Here is a 20,459-nt window from a genome sequence, read left to right on the forward strand (position 1 = left end):
GAGCCCGTTCAAGCCGACGCGGGGTCGCGAGACTGGGCCTCTGCTCGGCCGCAGGGGCGCTGCGCAACCCACGGACACGCGCTGCGCAACCCACGGACACGCGCTGCCCGCCCGCCGCGAGCCGAGGATGGGGCAGTGAGCGCCAGACAGTAGCTGCCCGGGGCCGCCGCGCTCTGGCTCCTGCGGCTTCCAGCCTTTCCTGCCACCTGGGCTGCGCCCGGACAGAAACGCGGCTCCGGGGGACCCGGCGGGAGAGCTGCAAATGGAAAACTTCTTCCGAGAGGTAGGAAGCGGCGGGTTTCGGCGGCTGGGGGGGCGGGGCCATGCTTCCGGGGTGCGGGAAAACCTGGCCCCACAGCGGCCTCCCCCAACTGGGGAAGAGAAACCAGCCCCAGGAGCTCCCTGGCTCCCCTCTCGCTGCAGCGGGGCAGCCTCCCCTCGGAGCTGCCAGGTCCTGCCCAGCCCCCCGAGCTCTTGCTGCAGCGAGTGGGCAGCCGCAGCCCTGAATAACCGGGTCCAGCCTCTCCTGTCCTCATGCAGCATCTGGGTGAAGTAACGCTGTGCGGGAGCTGCAGCAAACTCCCCTCAGCCCGGCTCTGTTGCATTGTGCAGCGGTGGGAAAGGCTTGGAGACGCGCATCGGAGCCGGTTGGGGCTGGGCGGATTCCACAGCTGAGGGGAGGCTGCAAAAACCCGCCTAACACTTCCTGCAAAGCGTGTGTGAGTGTGTTGGTGGCGGGCGGGAGGGAAGGGTCACGGGCCAGACTCCGGTGAGAAATGACAGCCTCCTGCTCCCCTGTGCCAGAACGAGAACCGAGGTCTTGCGAACTCGGGGCCAGTAAATGCAGAAGTAACCACAGAGGAAACACTCAGCTTTCCCGTGCTGTGGAGCCAGCCAGAGTCATGTTCTGGGGATGGGAATCCTTTGACTGGAATTTCTTTGGGGCTGGGAAAGTCTCTCCTTGTGTGTGTGTCAGTTCAGGAGGCTGATCGTGGCTCTGGTTTGCAGTGTGCAGTGCTAGCAGGATGCTGGGGAACCCTGGGGGGAGCAGGGCTTCTGAAAGGGCCACTGAGCCCTGGAGCTATATGATTGAGGTCTGTAAAATCATGACTGATTGGAAGAAGGGGAATTGGGAAGTGTTATTTACCCCTTCACATAACACAAGAGCTAGGGGTCACCCAATGAAATGAATAGGCAGCAAGTTTAAAACAAAAAAAAGAGAGTTCTCCACCTCTCACAGGCAGCCTGTGGAACTCTTTGCCAGGGGATGTTGTGAAGGCCACAACTATAATAGGGTTCAAAAAAGAAACTAGGTAAGTTCATGGAGGCCAGGTCCATCACTGGCTATTAGCTAAGATGGTCAGGGCTGCAACCCCATGCTTTGAGTGTCCTTAGCCTCTGGCTGCCAGATGCTGGGACTGGGTGACAGGGGATGGATCACTTGATAAACTGCCCTGCCCTGCCTGCTCTGTCCCTTTGGAACACCTAGCATCGGCTGCTGTTGGAAGACAGGCTGCTGGTCTGACTGTTTCTGTGTTCACTGTCTAAAAGACCGATTAGTGGAGGCTCTAGGTCACAATTTTGGCAGGCCTCAGTAACAGCGCCACTCCCTGTGGCATCACATGAGTATGCTCAGTGGCCTGCCATGACCGCTGGGCTGACCGGTGTAGTGTGGGCATCTTCTAGCAGTCCGGATGTGTTAGGGCAATGTGCATCCACGCAGCAAAGTGTGGGGCACTGCCCAGCATGGATCCTTCCCTGGGGAAAAAGGCTCAGAGCCCATGGTGATGTTAGCAGCTGTGGGGGGTGGGGGGTACCGGGAGGATGAGAGTGGGGTGAGTGCTATGTGCCTGTTGATAACAGCACCATTGGCAGTTGCAGTATTTGCAGTCGAAGTGGGAGTCAGAGCTCCTGCCTTAGAATGTCTCCCTCAGGATCAAGGGAGAAGTCAGCCAATGAGAAGCATGGCACATTTGGCCAGATGCATGTGGGAGTCTTACCTTTCTCTGAAGCATTTGGTGTTAGTTGCTGCTGGATGCAGGACATGGGCTTGATGGTCTGGCCCAGTGTATCTGACCCTCCATGCCCTGTGCCCTGGCAGAGCAGTCCAGAGCCGCAAAGTGTATGTTTGTAACAATAGCACCAAGGTAGGTAACTGTTCCCCACACTTAATGGGAGTTCTCGGGGTTGTGATTCAGACCCCAGCATGGAGCAGCTGTTACCCCTCCCTCCCCGGTCTCTGTGCCCTGCCCCTTGTCTGAAGGAATAGCCCTCAGTGCAGGTGCCCTCGCTGTGTGAATTTGGGGGTCTCATTTTAATTTTGAATGTGCAGATGCTGAGAGAGGAAGTGAAGGGATTTAGGTTTTGTTTGTGGGTGGGAGGGGCTGTTCAGGTCTTTCCCCTCAGGTGACCATCTAGTGAGGCCTGCAAAAACCCTATAAGCAGCAGTAGGTGCTGGGGGAACTGCGAGAGAGGCTGAGCTCCAAATGTATTTAGTTCTCCTAGTTCAGGTGAAGAGCTCATTGGGAGAGAGTGGGGAAGGGATTCACTGTGTCAGATTTCAGAGCAGCAGCTGTGTTAGTCTGTATCTGCAAGAAGAACAGGAGTACTTGTGGCACCTTAGAGACTAACACATTTATTTGAGCATAAGCTTTCGTGGGCTAAAACCCACTTCATCGTATGCATAGAATGGAACACACAGAAAGAAGATATCCATACAGAGAACATGAAAAGGTGGGAGTAGCCATACTAACTGTAAGAGGCCAATCGATTGAGATGAGCTAGCAGCAGCAGGAGAGAGAAAAAAACCTTTGAACTGATAATCAGGATGACCCATAGAAGATGTGAGGATGCCCCTGTATGTTCATGTTGCAGCTGTGCTGTCTGCACGTGGCACAGGTCCCAAGCTGAGTTTTGACACTGTGTAGGAGCGTGCAGCATAGTGGCACCTGTTTGTGATTCCCCTGCCTCTCCGCAGTGCTGTTGCCCAGTCGCCTTCGTGCCAGCAGATGACTCGGACTCCTGCGTTATCATACATCCACTAGACAGGCCCATCAGTCCTTTACGCCCTTGTCACAGCTCTCTTTGTTGGGCCCCTCACAGGCTTTGCAAACCCCTAACGAGCCTGGCAGCCCCTGCAAAGCAAGATTCCACCATTTTCCAAAAGGAAATCGAGGCCTGTGTGTAAGGGAGCCTAGCTACTGCAGTGACTGGCACCCTAGAGACCTCCCTAGTTTTTTTTCTCTCTTTCTCTCCCTCTTTGGCCAGTGAATCTGGATTTTGAGCCTAGACCAAGGACCTTCCTTGGTGAAGGATGTTCTCTGTTTGCAAGTGGGTCCCTCCCCTTCCTAATCACTCCCGATGGCACCAGATGTCTGCATTGCCTGAGCATGGCAGCGTCCATCGAGTGGAGCATATAGCTGAACTCTGTGAGCCTCCTGCTGGGGATCTCCGCCTCTGAGTGAGCTGATCTTCAGTTCAGTTCTCTGGGATTCATGCTGGAGGTTTCCCACCCTGCATTAGTTTCCAGGCCATTAAACCCTGTGTCTGCCTGCTGTGTCCCTCCCTCGCACTAGGTAAAGTGGGAACCACTGGTCCTGCCAGACTTGAGGGAGTTATCTGTTGACAATGGTTAGATGGAGCAGTTGAGTTAACGGGCTTAGTCCTGTCCCCTCTCCCACTTCACCGTCTTTATCAGAACAGATGTTTTCACAGATTCCTGGTGGGGGCTTCTGCCCCCAGGGTCTCTCTGCAGAGCACATGGCCAGGGGCTGCTGCATCCATTAGCTGATTAACCTAATGCTACTGGGAGCCTGTGCTGCCTGCATTGAATTAGATGGGACTCACTATCTGCGGTGGGGGCCCCTTGATCAAAGCCTCTTTTCCACCCCTCAGCTGCTGGGAAATTCCTACCCTCTCAACAGCAGAACCAGCCACTGAGGAGCTTGACACACTGACTGGGGAAGAGGATAAATGGAACTGGGAGGTTGAAGAAGGGAATCCCAGCATCCTCTAAATGTGTGTGTCTCTCAGCATTTCGCCTCCCAGCAGGACCCAGACAGTCAGCATCTGCCTAACCTGGCCTATCTAAACATGTATGTGACCCCAAGTAGACAGAGCCTTTTGCTGCTTACATGGTCTTGGGGACATGTTGTGAAAATGCCTGAGCCTTGGGTATGCTACAGATTCTGCGAGGAATCATGGGTTTGACAGACCCTAGTGGAGACAAGGTGAACGAGGCTAGAGAACGAGGGCAAGCTTGTCTCTTAGACAAGGGCCAGACTCTGACCTGCACTCACAGGAAACACACTCTGTGCGTGTGAATGTGGCTTTTACCCTTCCCCACAGACTAGAACAGCTGGAGCTCTGCGCGCTGGCAACTCTGCCATCTTCACCCACTCCTTTGATGTGCTGGGCATTGTGTGTGGGGGCTGCGTTGGAGTCCTGTGCTGCACTGCACTGGGATTTTCACAGGGGGCAACTCCACCCCATTTATGCTTCAGGAGAGGTGGATTCTATCCCAGGGAACCAATCTATAGAGCCCTGCAAATCTGCAGGTATCTGCTTTGTAGCTTCAGATATCTGCGGGTATCCCCGGATGTAGGTGTCCATGGACGATGTTTGCAGATCGGATGCGGATAAAAATTTTATACCTAGAGCTCTGCAAATCTGTGGATATCCACTTTATATCCCTGGAACATGTTTGCGGATTGCAGATCAGATGCGGGTATAAGTTTTGTGTCCACAGGGCTCTGTTGATCTGAGGAGGTACAGGGGAGGGAGGTCACCTCTCACACTGGATAACTTAAAGCCCCATGTCCTTGCTGGTCTCCAAGGTGCTCAGCGTAAACACCATGTGATACGCACAGGGCAATGCAGCATTCCAGATAAGAAGAACCAGCTGGATCCTTTGTAAACTGATCCCAAAGATTATGGGCTAGGGCCTCCACCATGATAAGGTGGCTTCCTGCTGCCCCAGTGGTGCAAAGGAGCCTTACATAGAGTAGGTCTATCTGGCCAGCTGGGAATTGCTTGATGGTGAGAAACCACTGGGTGGTGTAGAGAGAGTGTAGCCATCTCTTCATCATGCCTCTCACTGCCTTCTGGGATAGGGAGCCATGGAGGGGGAGGCGGACAGACTGCACTGTGCCCTGGTGATCCTTGGCTCCTAGGATGGCCCTTTGGAGGCGTACTGCAGATGGCTGTAAAGCAGAGCTACCTGGAGGCCACCTTAATTTAGAGCAAAGGCCAGATAACCCCCAGTGGTTTCTGGGGGATCAGGAGAGCAGAGAACTGGTGCACGGCTGCCTTTGCCTCCTCTCCCCAGTCATATGCCAAGCACAGGTCAGCCAGACCTAAGGTTTAGGATCTCTATATTAGTGGCAAAATGTGGCTACAGAGAGGAGCTGAAATGGTGTCTTCACTTTGCTGCCTTCCTGCATGGCTGCTGCAGTGTGCTCCGTGCCCAGACTGTGAGAGGGAGGGGCTCGGGCCACCCAGCACTGCAAGGAGTGGTGATGGACTCTGTTTTCTCTGCGTGTCTGGCATGTGGGCCGGATGTGGGTGAGACCCAGAGGATGTGACTTGCTCTCTGACTCCCCTTGAGGAGCAGGAATGTCAGGGCTGGGGTTAAAGGAGACGCTGCACCCTTCCCTCTTCTGTTCTTTGCAGTCAGGCGATGGCCACTGGGTTAGTCCCAGCGTCAGTCTGTACTGATGAGCAGCATCTGTTGCAGTCACTGACGTGTTCCTCTTAAGGTTTTTCTGCACAGGAACACTCAGGAAAGTTAAGACAAATAAATTAAAGGTGTGAATTTAGATCACATTAAACCTCTGTGGGGATGCTTCCATTCAGAAGTCACATGGCCTTAGCTCACTGGAAGGAGGATTAAACTAGAGTGCACTAAGGCAGTGTTTCATAGTGGCTAGAACCTTGGCCTGAGATGCTGGGACCTGGGTTCTGTTCCCAGCTCTGCCACTGGCCTGCTGGATGATCTTGGGTAAATCACTTTACCTCCTAGTGCCTCAGTTTCCCCATCTGTAAAATAAGGACAATGACACTGACTTCCTGTGTAAAGCACTGGAGAGCTGCTGATGAAGAATGCTGCACAGGAGCCAGGTGTTAATATTTCTGAATGAGAGTGTGGGTTAAACCCACAGGGGTTTAATGCACTTTACCTTAGGCGTGTTAATGTCACACCTTTAGTGGATTTGTCTAACTTTCGGAGTGCTCATAGGCTGGGAAGTGCCAGTGTTTTAGGGGCTGGGCATCTCTCCTTTTCCCCTTAAAGCAAAATGCAAAGCTTTTTTTGCTGCTATTTTAAAATAAATCCTCCAAACAGCTTTGTAAGATTCCCAAAGGGGAAAAGTCTGTGCCAGTTTAAAACTGTGTTTCATTGGTTTGTGCTGCTTCTCCCTGGGTGCCTGGGGAGTAAGAGCTGCAGCTGTCCTGGCCTCTCTGCTAGGGTGAGTGATGGCTGGTGCTCTGGTTCCTTGGGACCCGAAGGAGGGGTAATAGGAACTGAATCTTGGGAGAATGCAGCAGAAATTGCTTAACAAAACAAACACCTCTCACCTTTTTCTTCTTCTTCTTCTGGAGTCTTACATGCAAGTACTGAACTTCTGGGAAGGTCTATGGTTTTCACATTCCATCCTGGGAGCCCCTTGTGTTCCAAAGTCTGTGACCTCAAGTGCCCCCTGTCTGTTCCCTTTGGACTAGTCTCTGCCACTGTGTTAGTGATGAAAGGAATGGTTGTCACTGGGCGAGCACGTGGGCTTGGAAGAGTCATGGCTTATTTGCCCTCATAGGAGGCGGCATCAGCATAGAAAAATGGGCCAAGCAAGTCACAATGACCCACTTATCTGATGAGTCCAGCCCCCTCTGGTCTGCAAATTATTTGAGCAGACAGAGTTTGGAACAGGTGGCAGGCAAATGGCTCTCACAAGCTGATGCCAGCAGAGGACTTATCACAGGCTAAATGGCTTCCCCCCCCCCCAGCATTCAGTTGATTCTGTTTGTAGAAGGAGGAACTGTGCATCCCACTGGGATGATGCAGTGATAAACTTGCTGGCTCATTGCACCACTTACTTCAGTGGTCCTGGTTAATGCTGGCTCCTTTCTATGTAGGACTGGAAGGGACCTCCTACATCATTGAATCCAATCCCCTGCAACTGCAGGGAGACACCTTGGTAATTAAAGGAGTGACTTGGTCATTGGTTGGAGATATTCGATTAGAAATTCTCCTTCAGCTGCTTTTCCCCCCCAGTTCAGGTAAGGTAAAATCCATGAGAGATGGATGGTGGCCAGAGGCACAGGAGGGATCCACTGAGCCTTATCTGCTGTGATTGGTTCTTCCCTGGGTGAGAAAAGGGAATGGTTAGTTAACTCTGACTTTGTTGACATTGACCTCATGTGACATCCTGTCGCTCCAGATAACATTGAGCAGAGTACCCATGTGTTAACAGCTGCTGGGAAATGCCTTGGAAGGAGAAGCAACTCATAGGTTCTGCACCTTCCTGCTATAGGAATGGGGGAAGGGGGGCTGTTGTGCAGAGGAGGAGGTGTGGTGTGGCAGGGAATCCTATAGGACATCTGAGGAGAGGGCTCTGAAGTCCTTGCTCTAGTTCACAGGGAACAATTTGATCTATTCTGAGCCACACTTTCCCAGGTCCTAGAACTGTTCCCAGAAGCACCCTCTGCAGACAGGTGTCCTGTAGTTACAAGCTAGTAAACATGTCTTTACATTCAACCAGTTGGCTACATGTCAGATGGTGACAGGAGTATTGCTGCATAAAACACAGTTCTCCAGCTGTTGGTGGTGAGGGTACTGGTCCAACTTGCAAGGTAGCCATTATCCTAAAGCATCCCACGCTTCTGTCCCTTGTTCAAGCAGTGTTGGTGGCAGAGTGTGCAATGGGATGGAGGCAAATACCGTTTATATTTGTTTATATTGCAGTAGCACCCGGAGGCCGTAAGCCCCATTGTAGTGGGTGTTGCACAAACACATAGCAAGAGACAGTCATTGCCTCACAGAACTTACAGTCTAACCAGAGAGTAATAAATATATGGAATTGGGGAAGAGGAAAGATAATGGTAAGATGTGATTACCTAGTGGACTCTGTATGCCCAACTTGAAAATTGTGAGTAAAACCAAACCCACATCTTCTAATACAAACTAATGCAATTAATGACTGTGGTGATCTCTGCATTACTGGGGCAAGCATGTGTATTTCAAGGCAAATCTCCACTGTGTAGAGAATCTTACAGTTTATGTGAATCTCCCCAAAATACTCTTCAGTGATAAACTGCAACAAAGGTAGGGAGAAGCTGGGACACAGCAAAGGAAGAAGGGAGTGACTCTCCCTCTCATTTCAGGTAAGACAGGAGCCTTGTTCGTGATACAGGGGCTGCAGAGCAGAAGGCTCTTACACTGATTCGATTCCTGTTCCTGTCAACTCTCTTCCCAGGGCTTCAGTCTGCAGCCATACTCCCATTAGCTGTGACCTTGTCAGATCTTATAAGCTTAGCTATAGGCTGGATCTGCTAAGTTCTTGGATGGAAGCCCTCCAAGGAAAAGCACACGAGGAACACACATCTCTCTTGGGCTCCAGTCTGCAGCTGCCATTTCATCTCTCACCAAACCGTTTCTTACAATTCAGGCTTTGCTCATCACCTCCCTTATTATTTAATTGCTAATTGCCAATGGGGCACTGTGTTTCTTCTTTATCCCCTTCATTTTAAAGAAAATTTGTTAACTATTTAAATGTAATATTAAGGTTACAACTTTAATCTTATAAAACAGGACATTGAGATTTAAATATCCCCCTGCCTTCTTGTGCATCTGTGTGGTCTTTTATTCCAGGATTGCATATTACTCAGTAAATGATCTGCTACAATATTGCAGGAAGTCCATTTCCATTGTAACATTGGATGCACCTGTGGAGGAAAGTAACACTGGAAGATAAAAACTGAACTACTCATATATCTTACAAGGTTCTAACCTGTAAAATTTGACCTGCAGTTGAAAAGCAAAGAAGATATTAGGATGCTTAATGAATAGGAAGGAGAATAATATGGAAAATATTATAATACCACCTATAAGTCAGTGGTGCAGCCTCATCTGGATACTGTGAGCTGTGCTGCTCACTCTATCTCAAACAGGGTATTGCAGGATTAGATTCACAGATCTTAAAGCCAGAAGGAACTATTGGATAATTTGCTCTGACCTCCTGTATAGCACAGGCCATTCAGTTTCACCCAGTTACGCCAGAATCAAGTACAATAACATGTGCTTGACTAAAGCATAGAATCATAGAATATCAGGGTTGGAAGAGACCTCATGAGTCCAACCCCCCTGCTCAAAGCAGGACCAACCCCAACTAAATCATCCCAGACAGGGCTTTGTCAAGCCTGACCTTAAAAACCTCTAAGGAAGGAGATTCCACCACCTCCCTAGGGAACCCATTCTAGTGCTTCACCACCCTCCTAGTGAAATATGTTTCTAATACCAACCTAAACCTCCCCCACTGCAACTTGACACCATTGCTCCTTGTTCTGTCATCTGCCACCACTGAGAACAGATGAGCTCCATCCTATTTGGAAACCCCCCTTATAGTTGAAGGCTGCTGTCAAATCCACACCCACTCTTCGCTTCTGCAGACTAACAATCCCAGTTCCTCAACCTCTCCTCGTAAGTCATGTGCTCCAGCCCCCTTGATCATTTTTATTGCCCTCCGCTAACTCTCTCAATTTGTGCACATCCGTTCTGTAGTGGGGCCCCAAAACTGGACGCAATACTCCAGATGGTGCCTCACCAGTGCCGAATAGAGGGTAATGATCACTTCCTCGATCTGCTGGCAATGCTCCTACTAATGCAGCCAATATGTTTTATCCCTTGGCAACGAGGGCACGCCCTACCGCTGACTCATATCCAGATTCTCATCCACTGTAATCCCCAGGTCCTTTTCTGCAGAAACTGCTTTCTTAAGCCCAGTCATCCCCAGCCTGTAGTGGTGCATGGGCTTCTCGATGTCCTAATGCAGGACTCCATGCACTTGTGCTTTGCTGAATCTCATCAGATTTCTTTATGTCGAAATCCTCCAATTTAGTCTAGATCACTCTGGACCTTAGCCCTACCCTCCAGCTTATCTACCACTCCTCCAGCTTAGTGGCATCTGAACTTGCGAGAGGTGCAATCCAATCCATCATCCAGATCATTTAATAAAGATCTTGACAAAGCTGGTCCCAGGACAGATCCCTGGGACACCCCGCTTGATACGGCTGCCAAAAAACTAGGGGGGGGAAAAAACATTAAGGGGCCCAATTGATTCACTAGCCTGTTGAGCCTCACAGTCTGCCAGCTTTCTAGTCACCCTATAGGTCCATTCATCCAGCCCTATATATCTTTAACTTGCTGGCACGAATACTGTGGCGAGACGTATCAAAAGCTTTGCTAAGGTCAATATATATCATGTCCACGTCTTTCCCCTTATCCACAGAGCAGTTTATGTCATATAGAAGGCAATCAGGTAGGTTTAGGCGATGACTTGCCTTGGTGAACTTCATGCTGACTGTTCATGATCACCTTCCTTTTCCTTCATAATCTTCATAATGTGGATCTCTCTCTTTCCCACATTACATAGTAGATACATGAAAGTATCAGCCAGTGCTCTCACTGAGATTGGTGGGGGCAGTTTAAGGGCTTATGGTTTGATATCTGCAGATTCAGACAGATGTTGTTGATGGTTAGTCTAAAAAACGTGACCCAGGTGTATCTCAGCAATCATAACAAGTAAGAATCCACTTTTTTTTTTTAAATAAGCTTTAGTTCCTCCAGAATAAGAGGCAGACGAGATGAAAGAGGTCCTTGTACATCAGTGTCATGTTATAAATCCCCACTCTGACCTTAGCGTCCAAAGATGGGATCGTACCAGGCATGAATTCCTCTAAGCTCAATTACCAGCTATAGAAACTGTAGTGCTGCCCACCACCAGGAATTTCCAGTGCCTGGTAGCTCTGGTCCCGTCAAACCTTGCCCGGGGAACCCCGAGACCCAGATCCTCTGGATCTTAACACAAGGAAAGTAATACCCTTTTCCCCACCGTTTGCCTCTCCCAGGCTTCCCCTCCCTGGGTACCCGGAAGATCACTGTGATTCAAACTCTTGAATTCTTTAAACAGAGAGGAAAATGCACCTTCCCCACCTTCTCTCTCCCCCTCCCCAGACTCTCCCTGAGAGAGACTAGTAATCTAACACAGAGAGAACTTAGCCCTCTCTCTCCCCCTTCCCTCTTTCTCCCCACGAATTCCCTGGTGAATCCAGACCCCGTTCCCCTGGGTTTCCACCCAGGAATAAAAAACAATCAGGTTCTTAACAAGAACTTTTAATTAGAGAGAAAAAAACCGTAAAAATTATCTCTATTTACATTTAAAATGGAATAGGTACAGGGTCTTTCAGCTATAGACACTGGGAATACCCTCCCAGCACCTAAGTAACAAGTACAAATTAAAATCCTTTCAACAAAATACAAAATTGAACTCCTTCTAGCCAATACCAACTGAACTCCTTCAGCCAAATGCACATTTGAAATAAAGAACAAATAACCCTAACTCGCTTTATCTTCCTAGTACTCACTATTCTGAACTTTATAAGAGCTGTATGAGAGAGAACCTGGTTGCCACGTCTGGTCCCTCTTCAGAAACCAGAGAGAACAACAACAAAAACTAACGCACTGTGATGTTATTGATATAGACTGGGACCGGGGGCCATATAGAACATAGGTTCGTAACCAAGTCCTGTAGTGACACCAGATCTATGTAAAGGGCGTCATATAAGTGTCTAATACCAGGTTACAGGTTACTGCGTTATGATTGTTCTGTCCTGTATATCTGTATCATTTTCTGTTAGTTGAAGTTATGATATTGGCTGTATACTGGTCTGTATTCAGACTTTGTGTTGTGTACTGTGGAACAACCCAGACAATGGTCTGCAGCTTCAGCTTTAGCCTCTTGATGGCCATTTAAGGACCATTAGCACACAAATGACCCATGAGAGGAGGAATACGCCTTGTGACTCGTAGGGTGTGCAGAACTGGGCCATGTGATGCAGACTCCATTTTGCTGTACTTTTCCACAAGTCAGGAACAAGGAGTGTTCTACACCTGGAACAAAGCCTATATAGGCAGAGCCTCATCTCCATCTTGTCTTCAATCCCTTGCTTCTTACCTCTGGAGGGACTTTGCTACAAACTGAAGCTCTGCACAAGGACTGAATGACCCCATCCCAGCTGGGGATGTACTCCAGAGACTTGATTTAAACCTGCAGTTTACTCCATCACTGCTACAAGCCTGAACTAAGAACTTTGCCATTACTGTATGTAATTGATTCCATTTAACCAATTCTAAGCTCTCATCTCTACCTTTTTTCCTTTTATGAATAAACCTTTAGATTTTAGATTCTAAGGATTGGCACCAGCGTGATTTGTGGGTAAGGATCTGATGTGTATATTGACCTGGGTCTGGGGCTTGGTCCTTTGGGATCGAGAGAACCTTTTCTTTTACTGGGGTGTTGGTTTTCATATAACCATTCATCCCCAGGCGCGGTTGGCCACTGGTGGATACATGTGAGACTGGAGTGTCTAAGGAAATTGCTTGTGTGACTTGTGTTAGGCCAGTGGGGATGAAACCAAGTCATTTTTGTCTGGCGGTTGGTTTGCCTCAGAGGTGGAAACCCCAGCCTTGGGCTGTGACTGCCCTGTTTGTGAGCAATTGGTCCTGGAATTGGCACCTCAGTGGGGTCCCGCAGAACCGCATCGTCACAAGCACACACAACTTCCCTCCCTCAAGATTGAAAGTAAGTATCCTGTCCCCTGATTGGTCCTCTGGTCAGGTGACAGCCAGGCTTACTGAACTTGTTAACCCTTTGCAGTCAAAAGAGATATAAAGTACTTCTGTTCTATTAACTCCTACTATCTGTTTATGACAATCAAACTGGCATATACTGACTGAATCTGAGCCCTGAATATGGTACGTATCTTCAAGCCTGAAAAGAAGGGTTCCTAGTGATTACAGCCGTGTAGGGGTAATGTCTGTCTTTAGTAAAAGAATGGAATTGCTCTTACTAGTGAGCATTACAAGTTCCTGGAACTGCTGATCCCAAATTGGGTCTATGGAGCATTTGCTAATGGTTTGCAGAGAGCTGGCAGGTCATACTCCTGCCTCCTCCTTGTCCCCAGCTGCCTCTGCGGGCTCCCAGCTCTTAATGGCATGAAAAGTGTGGATGCCTCTAAAAGCATCTGGAAACAACGGTGAGCAGGGCCGGCCCCAGCTTTTTTGCCACCCCAAGCGACGATGGAAAAAAAAAAAGAAAAAGAAAAAATGTGATTGAAGCAGAGTGATTGAGCTGCCACTGAAGTGCTGCTGAAGAGGAAGCGAGGCACTGAAGGACCCGCCGCCGCAGACCTGGACTTGCCGCCTGAACAACGGATGGAGTGCCGCCCCTTTCTATTGGCCGCCCCAGGCACCTGCTTCCTTTGCTGGTGCCTGGAGCCGGCCTGGGTGGTGAGGACCCAGCAGAGTTGCCCTCATTAGTAGCTTTGGTACATGGGAGGAAACATGAGCTCCCCTCAAGCACCAGAACCATTCACAAGAGGGAGAAGGGAACCAGGTGGCAGCAACTTATGTGCAGAGAATGGGGACAGGAGTGCCATGGGGGCGGGGAGCCAGGTGGAGTGAGGAATAGAATAGACGTGGGGGTGACGTGAAGAGCAAAGGGACCTGGAGTAACTAACTCTGACCGTAAATGGCAAAACACTCATCCCGTTGGAGTGTTAGAAATTCACAAACCTCCCTAATGCGTCTTCTCAGTGAAGTTGCTGGGACATTGTGGACTCTACTATAAATATGTAATTGCCTCTGTGCCATGGATTAATTCTACCAATATTGTTTACAACTCAGGGCTGCCAACTGACTGACTCTACTTTCCCTTGGCTAGCCTTGTCACCAGACCAGGAGGCCATGACATCATCACTTTTAAAAGAGGGAGGACTATGCCCTCCCACTTTTTACCTGCCTTAAGGATGAGTGATGGGTGGGGCAGGGACCTTGGGGGAAGAGGCAAGATTAGAGTGGGGCCTGGGAGGAAGGGGTGGAGTGAGGGTGAGCCTGGTTCGTGCACTGGTGGCCTCCTCTCACTTCTAGGGAGCTTTCGGTGCTCCTGCTTGTCAGTAGATTAGCCCATTTGCCTTGTATGTGTCTGCCTTGTCTCAGAAGGCCACCTGCATGTGTCCTGCTGTTTTTGCTTCCATCCTCTCTCCCGGTTCCTTTGCCTATCCCTCCTTGTGCTCTTCTGGCCCACTCCTCTTTTCTTCCTTCTGCCAGTCACCTCAGTCCCAGACACACAATTACAATAATAAAATACTAGTTCCTCATTCACAAGCAAATCTAGGTGCTTGAACCAGTCAAACTGCTGTGTGAGCTTGTTCTTTCTCCTAGCCCCCATTGTCTGTGGTCACCTCTTGTGCTGTGTCTAAGCGTACACTGCAAGCTCTGGCGCGGACCGCATTGTTTATTACTCTTTTGAAGCACCATGTGTGCAGCCCAGGCTGTTTAAACAACAACAATAAATCTTGCCAAGCCAACTTGATGGGTCTTTTGGATACTATAACAAAACTACTGAGTCTCCCACAAGCTGGCCTACAGGTAGCTTCTCAAGCCAGACCCCTTTCTCGTGTGCTGTGCTGCTCTTCAGTGTAAAAACCTCACTTCTTTTCACAGCATGGTGAGCAGCTGCTTTGTTCACCCCAATTACTTAATCTCTCAAGCATTTTTGGTAGGCTACATAGGAATCGATAAAACATTTGATTTATTTTTCAACTAAAAAAATGTGCCTGTTGCCCAGCCCTTGTGCCCCCATCTGCTGCTGCAGCCATGGAATGAAGCCCCAAGGAATGTAATTTAAATTAGACCACTAACCTAAGGGGAGATGTCAGCAGGGCATGAGCACAGAGGAGGAGGGGAAACAAACCCCACAAGGGCAGAACTGCTTTCAGCAGAGCGTGAGTTACGAGGAATGCAGATTATATTAATTATTCCTGATGTGCCTAGGAGCCCTAGTCATGGCCCAGAACCCCCCCTGTGCTTGGTGCTGCACAAACACAACAAGATGGCCCCTCCTTCAAAGAGCTGAAAGTCTAAGACAAGAGAACAGATGGATACAGTCAAAAAGGGTAGTTCAAGGAAATAATGAGAAAATATTGGTCAGCATGTTAGGCAGTGGTCTCCTCACACCAGTGGCCTAACACAAAGGTCTTCCGGGGGTACAGCAACTCATATAGATAGTTGCCTAGTTTTACAACAGGCTACATAAAAAACACTAGCAAAGTCAGTACAAACTAAAATTTCATACAGACAATGACTTGTTTATACTGCTCCATATACTATCCACTTATAACTACAATATTTATATTCCAATTGATTTATTTTATAACTATATGGTAAAAATGAGGAAGTCAACAATTTTTCACTAATAGTGTGTTGTGACACTTTTGTATGCTTGTTTTTTGTAAGCAGGTTGTTTTTAAGTGAGGTGAAACTTGGGGTATGCAAGACAGATCAGACTCCTTAAAGGGATACAGTCATCTGGAAAGGTTGAGAGCCACTGGCCTAATTGCCAGAGCTTGACTGAAGGCAATGGGAATCTGCACTGATTTCAGTATGCTTTGGGTCCAGTCTGAGGTATATTGTGATGTTGGTGTCTCTCATCTAGCTCTCTAGTGCTGCTGTGACTCCTGAGTGAGGGAGAAGCTAGGACCAGAGTTGGGAGCAGCTGAAAGAAGTGAGGGCTGAGGAGACGGAGGGGCTTGGTGAGGGGAAGAGAGAGGCTCTACCATGCATAGGGCATGGGCTGCTAATGGTCCAGCGCAGCTTCTCTCAAACTGTGGGTCACAAACCCCTTTGAATGTGGTCGCCAGGGCTGGCTTAGACTTGCTGGTGCCTGGGGCCAAAGCCTGAGCCCCACTGCCCAGGACCAAAGCCAAAGCCCAAGGGTGGTAGGGCTCAAGTTGCAGGCCCCTGCCAGGGGCTGAAGCCCTTGAGCTTCAGCTTTGGCCCCCCTTCCCAGAGCGGTGGGGCTCGGGCTTTAGCCCCACACCTGGGGCAGTGGGGCTTGGGCAGGCTCAGGCTTGGGCCCCCCTACCCAGAGCGGTGGGGCTCAGGCTTTGGCCCCACACCCAGGACAGTGGGGCTTGGAAAGGTTCAGGCTTTGGTCCCCCTCCTGGGATCGTGAAGTAATGTTTGTTGTCAGAAGGGGGTCGCGGTGCAATGAAGCTTGAGAATCCCTGGTCCAGAGTAATGGGGGAATGGAGTTTGTATAGGAGGAGCTGAGAGTTGAGCTGAGGCAGGAGCAGGCCCATGCGGAGGAGGCTTGGCTCAGTTAGTCCACATCCGTTCATCAATAATGTACAGAGCTGTCATGTGACTCACTTTCTGAAAGCTGTTTTAAATTCTCTTCTCTCCCTGCTCTTCTGAGGCCAATCAGGTCACCTGCCTTCCATCAAGGGCCTAGGGTGTCCTAAGCCCCTGCTCTCACTTCCATTAGTTAGCTAAGTTCTGTTTATATCTGTCCTATCACTTATTCATGACCAGCTGGATCAATCTCCTGAAAACTGCATTTGTTGAAACCTGATTCTGGCCTTGTCTGGATCATGTGGACCTCTCTGGCTCAATTTTTGGTGCATGATTTGTAACCACAAAGCCAGTTGAGGCCAGGAGGAGAGGATGGCTTAGTGCAGAGGTTGTACTGTGGCTAGGAACCCACAAAGTTCTCTTTAGATAGATAACAGCTTTCAGAAGCCAATTCCTCTATACTGGACAGTAACCATAGCAGAGACCAGTCTCCACACAACAGAGAAGTCAGAGGGAGGGAAACACCTTGAGTGTTTGATTCATAGATTTTTAAGGACGGAAGGGATCACGATTATTTAAATCTGACTTCCTGCATCGTGTAAGCCATAGAACAGGCATTGCCAAACTGGGGGTTGGGACCCCTCAGGGAGTTGCGAAGTTATTACATGGGGGGGTCATGAGTTGTCAGCCTCCACCCCAAACCCCACTTTGCCTCCAGCATTTATAATGGTGTTAAATATATAAAAAGGTGTTTTTAATTTATAAGGGGGTCACACTCAGAGGTTTACTATATGAAAGGGGTCATCAGTACAAAAGTTTGAGAACCACTGCCTTAGAATCTCACCCAGCAGTTCCTGCACTAAGCCCCACTAATTCTGGTGGCGGTGGAGAGGATCTTTTCTGGAGAGACATCCTATAATGATTTAAGGACTCCGAGTGACAGAGGATCTACCCTCACATCTGTTGGCTAAAGAGGTTTCCAAATTATGACTTCATACTCTAAACCAGTGGTTCTCAAAGCTGATCCGCTGCTTGTTCAGGGAGAGGCCCTGGCAGGCCGGGCCAGTTTGTTTACCTGCCGCGTCTGCAGGTTTGGCCGATTGCAGCTGTGGGAAGCAGCACAGGCCGAGGGATGTGCTGGCTGCCCTTCCTGCAGCGCCCATTGGCCTGGAGCAGCGAGCCACGATTTGCCGAACCTGCGGACGCAGCAGGTAAATAAACTGGCCCGGCCGCCAGGGTTTTCCTTGAACAAGAGGCAGATCAGCTTTGAGAACCACTACTCTAAACCAAACCTGTTGAAGGGCATCAGCATCTGGACCAGAAGGGCTGTGACACTGGGACAAGCCAATGCACATGTCTTGAATCACCTCAAAGCCCTGGCCTCTGGCCTGTTGGGATCCTGGAAGTGGGCGGGCACTGTTAAAGGACCTCCCACAGCCCTGGTCTCTGGCACAAGGCAGGCATCTTTACTGCATTGAAATATGTAGGAGAGAAAACAGAATCACATCTACCCTATGTAAAGGCAGCTGATGGCTGGCCTGTGTCTGCATGGTGCATATTTCTGTAATACAGTGAAAACACTTTAGTAGCTTCTGCTGTCAACCATTCCTGCTCGGAGGATTTTTGCAAATCCTACTGGGCTCTCACCATGGAGTCTGGGTACATCAGAGGCCAGACTCTTGCATGAATATCCAAAAGCCATATGGAAAAAATGTGGGTCTGTGCTAATGGCCTTCAGCCAGATTAGATGGTGTCATTTCAGACCAGACATTTGTGAGGCCTTGCACCCTCCATGGTCTCTTGCTGTTGCACCGAAACTGCCCTGTCCCAGGCTTGCAACTGTAGGGTAGGAACAGTTGGGCCAGATCCTAGGTGGGGACTCTGGGTGCTACTGCACTGCACATGATGATGAGTGGCGGGTGGGGCATGTTGTTCTAACTGGTGACTATCCTTATCCAGAGTCAGCAGGGCTGCTGTGCTTTTCTGGCACACCAAATCTAACAGAGCTCGTAACAAAGGCCCCAGTCACCTGACCTCAGGCACTGTTAGAAGGTTACTACCCCTGTCAGGTGACCGGGATCACGCACCGAGAATCTAGTGGGGAGTGTTTCAGGCCTCCAATATAAATCTGATGGGGCAGGAGTTTAGACTCTTTTCTTCAGCTGGCTCTAGGCCAGTGGTTCTCAAACGTTTGTCCTGGTGACCCCTTTCACATAGAGAGCCTCTGAGTGTGACCCCCCCCCTTATAAATTAAAAACTTTTAAAAATATATTTAACACCATTATAAATGCTGGATGCAAAGTGGGGCTTGGGGTGCAGGCTGACAGCTCCATATAATAACCTTGTGACCCCTTGAGGGGTCCCAAACCCCTGGCCTAAGCCTTGAATGGCCTCCCAGAGGAAACTGGAAGGATTCCCACACTCATTCACTTCAAGGGCTTGCTCCATCACCCACCTTTTTGCTTTAGTGTTTCCTTTGTGAGCCTGAGATGCAGAAAATACTGGTGCACACACAGGCAGCAGTCAGTCATCAATCCAAGGGCAGCAGGCAGGGAGGGAGAGAGGTAGGGATAGCTCAGTGGTTTGAGTGCTGGCCTTCTAGACCCAGGGTTGTGAGTTCAATCCTTGAGGGGGCCATTTGGGGACCTGGGGGAAAAAATGGTCCTGCTAGTGAAGGCAGGGGACTGGACTCAATGACCTTTCAAAGTCCCTTCCAGTTGTAGGAGATTAGTATGTCTCCAATTACTATTATAGGACAGAAAGTTATTTTTAATGCATATACAGCACCTGGGGGCTGGAAGGACAGTGATATGTGCTTATGAAATGCTTGTAGATGCAGGACATCTTAGCTACAATAACTCAGTTAATGGAGGTCTAAGTTTCTCTGCAACACTGTTGCTAAAAGCCAACAGACACCAAGCTGTCTCTGCTGAGAATTCACTGCATCTCTCTCAAAACAGCTACAGCTGTGGCTGTAGACTGTTAGAGGTCAGCCATGAGCTACCTAGGACCAGGCCTTCTGCAAAAATGCATCTCCAGATAGATTCCTAGATTTTAAGGCTTGGAAGAGACCATCTGGCGGCAGGTGTGACCTTCCCACCTGATATCTACTAGCTTAGTACTGCAAGCTGCCATCCTCAGCCTTTTTATATCCAAGGGCATGGGCAGGGATGCCTCACTTAAAACTACTTTTGTGCATTGTGTCATTATATACAGACCCATTAAGCTTCTGTATAGGACAGCTTTGCTGGAGGCTGAGGGGAGAGCATCAACCTTCCCAGAGTAATTTAGAACAATAAAAGCTTTCAGTTGAAGATGTTTTTCAGTTATGGCACATACCTGAGGGTGTCATATTGTTTCAGCTTGCTGTTGTGTAAATATGCAGGAACTGCACTCTTTGACAACCTCTGATACACGTGGTGCATTATTAAGCTTGGTACTTCCCGTGCTGTGCTTTTTGACGTGACCCAGCAGTGTCCTGAAATCAAAGCCCCGTTTGTAAGGCTTCAGCAGAAGGGCAGAATTAAGGTTGCTCTGGCAATCTGAATTTCCTGGGGTGCATTTTAAAATTCTCAGGGTCAATATTGTATGCTTATCTTATTTTTAAATGGGTGTAAATTTGCTTTTCCGTATTTCCTGACCTATGAAACAGGTCTAGGAAGAGAGCTGACAGCTAGTCTCACTTCCAGCCGACATGTGTACCCACTCTGCTGTGACTTGCCTCCATGCCATTCCTTCTGATCTCCACAGACCAGTACCCCACACCTCTGTTTGTGAGTTCCCGACCTGCCATTCTGACTGAGTAGGGGCATTGCCAGTAGATTGACGGATGTGATCATGCCCCTCTATTCGGCATTGGTGAGGCCTCATCTGGAATACTGTGTCCAGTTTTGGGCCCCACACTACAAGAAGGATGTGGAAAAATTGGAAAGAGTCCAGCGGAGGGCAACAAAAATGATTAGGGGGCTGGAACACATGACTTATGAGGAGAGACTGAGGCAACTGGGATTGTTTAGTCTGCAGAAGAGAAGAATGAGGGGGGATTTGATAGCTGCTTTCA

At 49.1% G+C, this 20,459-nt stretch overlaps 1 protein-coding gene across 1 annotated transcript in view; it reads left to right on the plus strand.

Annotated features, from left to right (window-relative positions):
* The first annotated feature begins 217 nt into the window (after nucleotides 1–217).
* LOC116821324 (unconventional myosin-X-like) overlaps nucleotides 218–20,459 on the plus strand; it is a 290,101-nt gene continuing 269,859 nt past the window's right edge. The window contains exon 1 of the mRNA XM_032774422.1: nucleotides 218–283. Within this exon, the coding sequence (XP_032630313.1) occupies nucleotides 263–283 (21 nt within the window). The 5' untranslated portion in view covers nucleotides 218–262. The remainder of the gene's footprint in view (nucleotides 284–20,459) is intronic.

This window comes from Chelonoidis abingdonii, chromosome 10 (genome assembly GCF_003597395.2).
Source record: "Chelonoidis abingdonii isolate Lonesome George chromosome 10, CheloAbing_2.0, whole genome shotgun sequence".
Classification (NCBI taxonomy): Eukaryota; Metazoa; Chordata; order Testudines; family Testudinidae; genus Chelonoidis; species Chelonoidis abingdonii.